At 35.0% G+C, this 12,204-nt stretch overlaps 2 protein-coding genes across 4 annotated transcripts in view; one reads left to right on the top strand and one right to left on the bottom strand.

Annotated features, from left to right (window-relative positions):
• Positions 1-12,204, top strand: part of LOC6576986 (potassium voltage-gated channel protein Shaw) — a 57,416-nt gene that overhangs the window by 32,127 nt on the left and 13,085 nt on the right. For all 3 annotated transcript variants that reach the window (XM_032728701.2, XM_032728703.2, XM_002002926.4), the window contains exon 3: positions 6,688-6,837. In XM_032728701.2, the coding sequence (XP_032584592.1) occupies positions 6,688-6,837 (150 nt within the window). The remainder of the gene's footprint in view (positions 1-6,687; positions 6,838-12,204) is intronic.
• On the bottom strand, positions 272-4,392 carry LOC6576987 (aldehyde dehydrogenase, mitochondrial). The gene is made up of 4 exons (XM_002002927.4): positions 4,156-4,392; positions 1,883-2,031; positions 1,716-1,812; positions 272-1,644 (listed from the first exon to the last, which is right to left on the bottom strand). The coding sequence occupies exons 1-4, from the start codon at positions 4,273-4,275 to the stop codon at positions 451-453; spliced, it is 1,560 nt and encodes a 519-aa protein (XP_002002963.1). The 5' UTR covers positions 4,276-4,392; the 3' UTR covers positions 272-450.

Raw genomic sequence — 12,204 nt, 5'->3', positions numbered from 1 at the left:
TCTCTCTCTCTCTCTCTACCTTAGTAAAAAAAAAAATGCAGTTTTTGCTGTATTTCGAACAGCGCCGTAAATAAATAGATAAGGAGAGAAAGAAGATATTTGAAAAAGACATCGAGTAAATGGCGAGAGAGAGTATTATAGGAGCGAAAGAGTGATAAATAAATAGAGATAAATAAAATTTAAGCTTTTTTCTATAACGTAATAACAATAAAAAGCAATTCAATAGTTTTTCTACAATTTTACCACCCAAATTTGAAGCAGACGGCAAATATTTGCTAAAAAATAATTTCAATTATATTTCAGAGTGTTTTCTTGTTCACTAAAATTAATTCAAGTGGAAAATACACAGCAATTCGATTGACGAGTTAATGTGCGCTTATTGCTATAAAAGAAAATCCAATTCCAATTTGGGAATGAGCAAATTGGTTTTCGCATTCAGAGCTGCGGCACTTAGGAGTTCTTCTGTGGCACCTTGACAATGACGCTCTTGACTTCCGTATAGTTGGAGAGAGCATATTCGCCATTCTCGCGACCATGACCGGACATCTTGTAGCCGCCGAAAGGCGCCTGGGCGGCCAGGGCATTGTAAGTGTTCACCCAGACGGTGCCGGCGCGCAGACCGCCCACAATGTAGTTAGCCTTGTCCAGATCCTTGGTGAAGACAGCGGCAGCCAGGCCGTAGTCTGAGTTGTTGGCACGCTCGATCACCTCGTCGAGCTTCTTGAAGCGGATGAGCTGCTGCACCGGGCCAAAGATCTCTTCGCGTGCAATGGTCATGTTGTCCTGGACATCGGCAAAGACCGTGGGCTGGACGAAGTAGCCGGACAGACCTTCGGGGCGTTTGCCGCCGGCAACCAGCTTGGCGCCCTGCTCCTTGCCCGTCTGAATCAGACCCAAAATCTTTTCCATTTGCTCCTCGTTGACCTGCGGTCCCTGTTCGGTGTTCAGATCGAAGGGGTTGCCAACGGTGCGCTTCTTGGCACGCTCTGCGCTGCGCTCCACAAACTCATCGTAGATCTTGTCCTCGACAAAGGTGCGCGAGCCGGCACAGCAGCATTGACCCATATTGAAGAACAGACCGAAATGAGCTGTCTCCACGGCATAGTCCAGATCCGAATCGGCTAGAATAATGTTGGGTGACTTGCCGCCCAATTCCAGAGTTACGCGCTTCAGATTCGTATTGCCTGACGCCAGCTGAATCAGCTTGCCCACATCTGTGGAGCCGGTGAAGGCGACCTTGTCGACATCGCTGTGGTTAGCCAGAGCGGCGCCAGCGTCACCAAAGCCAGGCACCACATTGACCACGCCCTCGGGGAAGCCAGCTTCCTTGATCAGCTGCGCAATGTAGAGGGCCGTCAGACTGGTTTGTTCGGCGGGCTTCAGAATGATGGTGTTGCCGGTGGCCAAAGCAGGTCCCAGCTTCCAGGCCATCATCAGAATTGGGAAATTCCATGGTATAATCTGACCACAAACACCCACGGGCTCGTGGCGTGTATAGGTAAAGAAGTCACCGTCCATGGGAATGGTCTTGCCATGATTCTTGTCCGCCCAGCCGGCAAAGTAACGCAGATTCTTTATAGCCGTGGGCAAATCCACATTGTAGGACATGCTATAGGGCTTGCCATTGTCCAGGGTTTCCAAACTCTGGAACGAAAGAGCATTACGATTAGGATTAGCAGTGCGATTTGATATTTAAATATCTATCCACCACTTACAGCCAAATAAACTTGATCGCGTTCAATGAGATCAGCCAGGCGATAGAGCAAACGACCACGATCCGAAGCATCCATGCGACGCCAGGGTGAACCCAATCTATAAATTAAATAAAGTTCAAATGAGCATGAGCAATTATTCTTCATTTTATTTACAAAATTATATTTACTTGAATGCTTGACGCGCTGCTTTAACGGCTATGTCTATATCCTCCTTGCCACCGGCTTGGATTTCGGCAATGGTCTGTTCGGTGGTTGGGTTAATAGTGGGAAAGCTCTTGCCCGACTTGCTCTTGTGCCACTCATTGTTGATGAAGAGCTGGAATGGATGAATTGAAATAAAGATATAACAAAATTTTAACGGGTTTAATAATCTTACTATCTAAGTAGTTAGCTATGATTATTTATTTTTATTTATTTATTTACAAGAGTAAGAACAAAATCTATCTACAACATATCTTACTACAACATATAGATTTATTTATTTAGATCTTTAGCTCTGTTCAATTAATCATGTTCTAGGTTTTTCAAAAGCTTGTTCTGAATCGATTCATTTTTCTAAAATATTATTCAGCTGCTAATAAACGACAAGTTCTTTTGCACTAGTTCTATTAGTCAGCAGTTCTACTCAGCAGAATATACTGAGCTTATCGTCTGTTAAGCATAAACAAACTGCTTATAGTGATCTACTAGTCATTTATCCCATAATAATCTGCTGCCAATTCGATTACACTTTGTAATTGACATACGCAATTATTGCCGGAACGAAGCTAATCAATAAGATTAATTTACTGTTCTGGTGTAATCGAGCAGCTCTCTAATTAGTTGGCCTCGATTAAAACTATGCTGTTTACACAGCTGGGCAGGCAGAGAATCTTGCTGACTATAAAATATATTTGAATATATATGAATGTCTACGTAAATATATTCAAATGTCTCTCAGGTTTAAATTCAATCTCAGCATGACGAGGTAAATTGTGAAATATCGTAAAAAATTTCCGCCAGACTAAAATACTTTAGCAACACGTGTGGGACAGATGACTAGCCGAAGCCCTAGATAAGCTAGTTAGCGGTATACCGGAAAAATTTGACAATAGCTAAAAATATGAACTTTCTTTCCTGGCATAGAAATAAAGTTTATGTTAAAAGAGTTTAGAAACATATATTGTATACATACATAAATATATGCAAGAGTAGTCTAAAAACATATTAAAGAACATTTATATTTTCAAGCTTCAATTTGTTAGATCTTAATAATCTACATATATATTACTTACCTATAGCTATTGATATTTAAATAGTAATTTATTATATTTTATATTTATATATTTTTATATATTTGTTTTAGTCGTTATGTGCCATATTAATATACTCTGTATACGAATTAATTAAACGATAACATCAATCTCTCTAAGAATCAATTAACAGGTAAAATATTTATAGACAGGTACATTCATATTCTTAATCGTAATGAACATACATATTAAATATACATATTAAAAGACTCTTATCAGTAGCATTTTGTGTTCATATAAAAACATATTGACAGAAGTTTATTAATATACAACAAAGAGACCTATAGAGGTAGCTCGACATTCGAAGGTCACGATCAAACAAAATTTGTTACTGGTATATTTATCATATAATTCATAAAATTCAGCTCCTCTTTTTTTATTATTAAATTAAAAATACACACAGTACCAGCTTAAAATTCCAAACAAAATTCTACAATGCATTTAAAGTAGCTGAATTTAATAAAAGAGAAAAGTCGCTGCTCTCTAACAATGTGAACTGCAAAAAGAGCGGCGGCTGTGATATAACGAGAGCGTCAGTCAGCAAGCACCAACCATAACAACAACAGCCGGCAGTAAATAACGCGATATATTTTTTGTTTCTCTTGCTTTGCCTCTGCCTATTCGCCGGTTTGCATGTGTGCTTCGCGTTTCTTGTCTGGGTATTTTCCTATGCTGAGAAGTCACATACACATGCACACTTAAATAAACATATGTCTGAATGTACATAGAGGCAGGCAAATGTTTATCTAATGCGACATATGAACGCTGGTTTTCTGCATGTAAGCCTGGAATTTGCATTAATTATAGAATTCAACTCAATATGTTTATAGAGTGCGTTTGCTTTTTTTGCCTCTCCCTCTTCGCTCTCACATAGATTTGTTTGTGTCTGTGGTTGAGTAGCCGCAAATGTGAAAACAAAAGGGCAGTTGCGATTTGTCAAGGTCAAGCAAAACCAACGGCGAAAAAAATTGCAATTTTACTTAGTAAATAATCAAGTTTGAAAGCTTACATATAGGTATATGTACATACATATGTAGAGGATATGTATTCATTTACACTTACACATTATCTTGGTCTTATCACGGCGTAATGCGTGTTATGTACACAAACAAACATATGTATATAATTTATATATAGACTATACTTACGCCAGTGTAGAGCACATCTGGAGTTGTTTGTGGCTGCGGCATAGCCGAATAGGCAGCAGCAGCAGCCAAATTTTTGCATTCCGCACGCAGCAATCCACTAGTCCTCAAAATACGCAGCATTATGCTTGTCTTATATTTTTAATTAATTTCAAGTATGAAAAACTAGGGCGTTTACCACAATTCAAATTGAAATACCACGTGCTAGTCGTTTAGCGGGCAGCTAGCAACTGAGAAACTGTTGCTGCGACACTAAAGGCGAAAACTATGGAGACGGCATGCCGCTCATTCACTCACACATACATACGCTGACATACTCGTCAGCTTATCAGACGGCTGCGAGCTAACGCACACTATTGCGAGCATAAGAGCATTTCAAACAGCTGCTGATCAGCAATCTACTCTTAGTGCCCAGCATTTAAAGAGAATGAAAGCAAATGAAATGAGCAAAAAACACTCAGTCCAAATAAATTGTTGTGAGTGTATTTGTCAAGTTACATACATATATGCGTTCCATTAAATTGCTTGCTCTTTAAGATTGCCAACAACAATAAAGCTTTCAAATAATTTGTCAACTGGGATAATAAAGCTGTTTGCTAACTGAAAGTACTTGAAGAGTGGAGGGTGCGCTGTCAAAAGCAGTGCGAACGAGACAGACGTAGTGACTGGTTCTCTTTAGAGGGGAATGCTAAATAAAGCTCTTCACAGACTGAGTATGGGGGAATGCAAGAGCTAAGCAATCCTCAAAATAAATGGAAGAGAATAAATAGCATTGAATATGGACTTTTTGCAAGTTATTGAATGCAAATTGTTTGTAATTTATTTATATATTAATTTTGTGAGTTATTATGATGGCTTGTAGGGAATGACTGAAGTTAGTTGTGTGAAATTGATTTATTAATGAAATTAGAAATCCAAAGAAACTTTAATAATTTTCGTCCTATTTTTGTATGTTTATAAGCTACGCTGTGTCAAATATAATCGCCTGGATATACAACAAATGTTGAGTATTTATCACCCATACGTAGCGTCGCTCAAATTGCAATCAGAAAACCTAATCTCCTGGCAAAATGAGTGAAGGAATGAAAGTTTTCGTGTGGGTATGTTTTTGATGCGTAGGACCCTGTCCACTTATCGATAGCCGCCTGTAACTGCCAGGGTCAATTACCATAATCAAATGGCTTCATAAATGTTAATGGCAATTGTTGTGCGTCGGTTCGCATTCGTATTATTGCCATTGCCATTGCCATTGCTTTTGATGTTGCCGGCTGCTCTTAACAGTCGGATGAAATATTTAATTTATCCCCATACAAACAATTTGACAATAAAGCACGAAACGCATCTGAATTTCTCTCCCAAATGCAGGATGTCAACGCAGATATTGAGGCCGTGGCGCGTGTTATAAATGCGAAATTAAATTTAAAATAAATTGCTGGAAATTAAGTAAATTGAATTTAATTATATCTTGCGAAAGTCGGAAATTCAATTCATTTCAGCAACAATGTGGCATTCGTTAGCACAGGTGGAACTTTATCGACAGCTTAAAAGAGACATACATACATATGTATGTATTTATGAAACACATGTAGCACACAAAGGCTTTCATAAGCCAAAAACTTTACAAAATAATTTTTGTTCGTGGGGACTTTGTAAAAGTTTAGCTTAGGAAACATGCGAAGGATCGAAAGACTAAATAAAAATAGTATATTTATATAAATGATTATATCTAGGGTATTTAGAAAGAGGATATTGTAAGTCAACAAAGGCAGGCAGGAAAGGAAAGGAAATTAGGAATTTGTTTTTATACATTTTTAACTTAAAGATATTATAGCATTTACTTTACCATTAAAGAATACGAATTTCTATAATATTATATATAAATGTACAAATAGAAATATAGAACATATACATACTTTTTTTTATAGAACCAATGCAAAACTTTAATATTTACTTAGCATGGCAGCATTAACGCCAAATCATCAGTTTAAGGGCCAAAAGCAAACCTAAGCAAAGGGTTAATGTGTGCGCATTGCACGATGCTATGCATTATATATAAATGTGGCGAAAATAAAAGTAAAGAGCGAGCATCTATGATGGCCAAAAGAGCAAATAAAAAAAAAAAAAAGGTCAGCACAAATGCCAAAATGTATGCAAATGGCTTATAGCTGGCTTTACTTACACTTAGCCTTGTCTTCGTCCCGTTTCCGCGCTCCACCCCATGTGAATTTTTTATCACTCACTTTTTGGTAGTAAGATTTCGACCGAAGCGAATTGTGTTACGTATAATTTTTTGTGGCTTGATTTAATGGCCAATGCGAAAGGGTCAAGACTACACGCAAACACAGATATAAATGCTGGGAGAGAAAGAGTGAGACAGAAAGAGAGACAGAGAGAGAGAGAGAGAGACAGTAAGTTAGAGTTATGGCAATGGTAATTTGTAAAGTTATATTGGGCCAGCGGGGCGTATGCGTACTGCAGTTAATTTGCATGCAAATCCAGTTGAATTTATTGGCTCACTTTGCTCCTTTATTGCAGATATGAAACCTACAAGGCGACGCTCAAGAAAATACCTGCAACGCGCCTCTCACGCCTGACCGAAGCCCTGGCTAATTATGATCCGGTGCTCAATGAATATTTCTTCGATCGTCATCCCGGCGTCTTTACACAAATACTCAATTATTACAGGTGAGTTAAGCGGCTTTAATTGGCTTTACGTAATGACATATTTTTTTAATTTTAAGGAATCTTTCAGCTTTAATTATATATAAATAGTTTATAATATATCATATATATTTTTCGAGTAGCATTGAATCAGTTCAAACAGATTTAAGCTCTTATTTGTTTACTTTATTACGCGCATTGAGCTTAAACAATTTGTTCTAGGCGCCAGCCCACGACTTTGCTTTCCTGGCTGTACACTACTTCATACTTATCAATATACTTAGTCAATCTAGACAAATTTACAGAGCTGTCGACGCATGAGCAGCTGTCCTAATCGAACGATGTCTCTCTTACACTCGAGTGCCGTCAGAACGAATGCGCGTGTATTGAATAAAGAGAAAGCGGAATGCGTCTCTTTACAGACAAGCATTGGACCCTCTGGAATAACACGTAGAGCACATAGATAAAATGTCATATGTACATTTGTATTATATGTATTATATTTTACAATTATTAAATAATTCATTTTATTAATTATATTATATTGTTGTTATATTTTGCCTTATATTTATTATTTTAACACAAAATAGATACATTTCATGTTTATGATTTTATTTTCTTATTTTTATTGTTTGTATATTTATTATTCAAATAATTTGTATATATTATTTTTTAAATAATATTTTTATTTTTCTTTTTACTTCATATATATACAGTTGTGATTATCAATATTCAACGTTTTTATATATCTAAATTTTCAAAAAAGTCGAAAAAATGCAATTGGTGCTATTTTATTTTTTACAGCTTTAATATATATTTTATTGATTATTATTTTTTGTTTTTTTTTTTCTATTTTATTTATTTGTGTTTTATTTTCAAATTATGTTTTCGTACAAAATTATATAAGCCAATTTTCTGCTCCATAATCACTCATCATATATTTAGTTGCAAGCATTATCACACGAATTACATCAAACCCTTATTCATTTTGCATACAAGCATCTCAAAGTTTGGCAAAGTTTATCGACTTTGTTGAAGAACAGATGATGACATCTCCCTCGCTATAGCCACTGTGGGAGCAATTTAATTAGTATATTCACCAGGGTAATTAATCTTAGGCGACTTCAGCGCATTTACCTTGACTTGAAAGCAAGCAAAATAAAATAAAATCAAATCAAATCAGAAGAAGAGAACGAGTAAGAGTAAGAGTAAGCTTATATTTTAATTATGCACCTCAAGCTAAATACAGGCAGTCATAAATCTCAACTTTTTTGGCGGCAAAGTTGATCAAAATTCTTGGGCTTCGCTTTCGCAAGAAAAACTCAACGCTCATTAGTTGGCAAGGATAAATTGTAAGCTAGTTGGTGTTGGGCGGGGGGCGCAATGGGGGTGGGCGAGGTTTCCACTCTTCAATAACTTAGCTTACGGCAAGATTAATGACACGATTTTTTCCCTCTTTTACGCCAAACAAAACTTGTTGAAGTCAACTTGGATGCGTTTACACAGGCCAACAAGATTCAATAATTAAGTAGAGAAAATATAGTTTAAGAACTTTTTTATTATTTACGTGTTGAGAACTAAAAGCATACCAATAGACAAGACAGTTTCAATAAAACTTTTGGTAACTGAAAGTCTTAAAGTTCTATATAAGTTATTCTTTATTAAATTTGCCTTTGAATTACGGAGTAAGATTGGGAACTAAGGTTACAAACCATAACAGTTCTATTATTCACATTTTCAATGGGAGAATGTCATGAAAACGTAATTTTAATTTGAATAAATAATAAAGACGCTTTTCTTTAGGGATTTTCTTAATAGTGCAGAAAATGTGTTCTTTCACTTTTGAGTGCTACACTTTTCACAAATTGTGTTAAAGAGTGTTATTATTAACATGCTGTTGCCATACACAAGCATCAGGTACATACGTATATGTATAGATCTAACGGTTATCTGCACTATTGATTAGTGGAACCCCTTTATAGCCATGGGCGCTGGCAAACAGTTTTTCCAACTCAATTAACTCGCAGTTGGCAAAAGAATATCAAAGCAGAGCAGCGCCATAGCTTTGAGACATACATATAAGCAAGCTACCCCCATATACATTTATTACTCTATATATATATATATATATATATATATATATATATTTATCTCTATATGCTGTACTGCGGTTGCACAATCGAATTATGTGCACGCCAGAAGCATTTTGCAATTGCTAAAGCAATTTGCGTATTCTTGCTTGCTTTCACTAGAATTCCATATTTATGACATAAAGCTTGTGCTTGGAGACGTAAAAAGAGAAATGTGATTAGATTTAAAAATTGAATATATTATATAATATATACATAAATGTACATAAATATTCATACATATATATACCTTCATAATCTAACACATAATTGTGAAATGCGGTTTTATTTACGATTTAAATTGAATACAATGGGAAATGAAATTTAATATTTTTGTTTGCTCCTAGTAGAATATTTGGCTTTTTATGCAACTTTCATTTATGTATATAATGACAACATCATGTTAAAAACAAAATTATAAATAAATATAGAAATTGAATATGTATATTGGTTAAATATATTTCAATATGGCTTATATCTTCATCATTTTTTTGCAGTTCTATGCCATTTTGATTTATGAATTTCATTGATCTATATTAATTACAGTGAGCTTCTCTTATTGTTGTATTAGTGAAACTATGGAAAAAAAATGGTCTATTTAAGGCCTTAAAATATTTTCAATATTCTTTAGGAATTGCTTCAGAGTGTACTTCATTACATATTTTGAATTTTTAAATGTTTAACTTTTTATCAATTATTAACTACAAAGGTTAAATAAAAAAGTATGTTAAAAAGATTTACAGTCCATATTTAAAATAAAACAATCGAGTTTTGATAATTTGAAATGGCAAAGGGATCGTTTTTGTTCTCAATTTACGCAGTAATTCAAACTATCGAGATTTATCGAGAACGAATTTATTTAAAGGGGATAGAAGTTTCTCGATTTTAAGGGATTTTATATTTATCGGGGTACAAATTATCGAGACTCGACTGTAACAGGTTATTAGAAAACAATAAAAATACTGAATAATTTTTCTAATCGGAGATTATTATAATTTTTTATCGATTATCAGTATCACGCGAGACACAATAAGTTAATAAACCAATAAATTATTTAATTAAAATTTATTATTTTACGTTTTACATAAAATGCCTACCAGACTTTCGTAGCTGCCTTTCCATGCGATACATCCCCGTTCTTCTAAACTGCCAAGTGAATTCATTTTGTACTACAATATTCATTCCACATTTGCTTTCTGTCATTTAATCCCAAAGTCTATATTCGCTGCCATAAATAATATCGCAATATAAATACCCTTCAAGACTATCGAAATGTCCTCTTAATTGCGCTATCAATTTAATTAAAAAAAGGTGCACTGCAGTTGGACAGATCAAAAGGATTGGGCACGCTGCGCTTGTGAATGTATGTATGTAAAGTGGGCGTGACACATCGCGCATAATAAAAGCCGCAATTCACATGTCCACTTGCATTCATAATGGCCTTGAGCGTTCGTTTTTTTTTTTTATTTATTTTTTTTTTTTTCTGTTGGACTCATAGCTCGGGTCTTAGCTTAATTTCGTTTCTTTTTTTTCACCCATTTTATGGGTTTTTATTTCTGTTTTTGGGGCATTCAACATTCGTGGCACGAAATGATTTGGGAGCTGGCACACGCGAAAAAGCAGCGCAACAAAAGCTGCCAAAGAAAAGTTGCATAAAATATGCACAAAAAGGAACCAGCTCAGGATGCATATGCCGCATATGGCCATCACCCAGCCAGGAAGTAAAAAAAAAACATATATGAAAGGAAAAATATATATGTCGAGAGATGCGATTACTTTTATTTCGCATAGTGGCCGCTGCCACACACGGCCCTGCCACAAAGAGACAACGGCTGTCCAGCAGCTGATATGGTATTACAACTTGGCCAGTTGCTGCGGACAAGTCCATGTCCTTGGTTAGCCAAAAAAAAAAAAAAAAAAAAAAGAACAGAAAGCGCAAAGCCTTGCAGCCTCCGCCTCCGCATCCGCATCCGCCTCTGCCTCATCAGGCAACATGCCTCACGCACGTGCAACCATTTGCAGCAATTTGCACCACATGAAAAACAAGCCGCATTTCAGTTTTTTTTTCTCGTTTGCACCTGCACAGGTCATAGCAAAACAATGGACACAGGCGGTGCTGCTGAGAATGTGGATGAGAATGAGGTGTATCTTAACAATGAATATGCCCGATATGCATGTGCATTGCTGGAGAAATTCTAATATATTGTTAACAAATATTTATTTTGGTTGATTTGCAGATCAACTTAAATTAAAAAGTTTTTAATATGTATAATTTGTATTTGAATTTGTATAAATCCATTGAGAAATTATATTGAGAATGTATTGACAAATCTCTGAGCATTGTATACATGCCCGACCTGAATTGACCTGTTCGTCTGCTCCTTGAAGCCTTTCCTAGTCAAGCACTATAAGTATATCTTCTCTGTGGTTTCTGTAATTTTTAAAATGGTATAAAAATATAAAATTATTTGTATCTACTTATATAATATATTATTAAAATATATTATTTATTCATGTAATATTTAATACAATTTTTTGTTGGGGCTCCGAATTGAAATTGCTATATACATTCCATCACTACTCGTACACTCCAGCACCAATGAACGAGAATATAAACTTACCCAAAAAGAGAATACTCAAGAGTAGCAACTCGATTTTGGGTGGGAGTCTCGTTCCGTATATAAAAGCGACACACCTGCAGCGGATTTCTAGTCGTATTCCTTAACTCCTCGTGAGCAGTCGTGCAGTGCATTGCTACTCTTCCTCTTCGTCTTCTCTTTTTTATGTGAGATAAATATTTAAATAACTAAGAGCATGAAATATATTTAATAAATAAATCTAGGCAACATTAATTATTATTTATATTAAATTTTTGTTACAACTATATAAACAAATTTATAAATTATTATAAATATATAGAATATATCAAATATAAATTGCTAAGAAATAAATAATTGTTAAAAACCATTTTAAATTCTAATGTAATACAATAATGATCTCTGTTCGACTAATGATTATTTTGCTAACATCATTATGTATACAATATAAAATAGAATTATAATATTGAATTATAATAATAATCTCTGTTATATCGATGATCATTTTCCTACTACTATATCCATCATTATAGATAAGATTAAAATAATTATTGGATAAATAAACTTTGATTGAACAGTTATTATAAGGAAAGAAAATTAATTTTGTATTACTGTTGTTGACTTTATATATTTCAAAGTAAATATAATAGCTGTACAGCACTTTT

The sequence above is a fragment of the Drosophila mojavensis genome, unplaced genomic scaffold (genome assembly GCF_018153725.1).
Source record: "Drosophila mojavensis isolate 15081-1352.22 unplaced genomic scaffold, ASM1815372v1 contig_36, whole genome shotgun sequence".
NCBI lineage: Eukaryota > Metazoa > Arthropoda > Insecta > Diptera > Drosophilidae > Drosophila > Drosophila mojavensis.
Note: the sequence above shows the minus strand (reverse complement) of the source record. Positions and strands in the feature narration are given on the sequence as shown.

Bases quoted from the DNA above. Each gene is read 5' to 3' on its own strand.
- LOC6576987 (XM_002002927.4), bottom strand. From the start codon at position 4,275: ATGCTGCGTATTTTGAGGACTAGTGGATTGCTGCGTGCGGAATGCAAA. The intron at 2,032-4,155 runs GTAAGTATAGTC...CATCCATTCCAG, and splicing joins CAGATGTGCTCTACACTGGC to CTCTTCATCAACAATGAGTG. The intron at 1,645-1,715 runs GTAAGTGGTGGA...CTTTCGTTCCAG, and splicing joins GCGATCAAGTTTATTTGGCT to AGTTTGGAAACCCTGGACAA.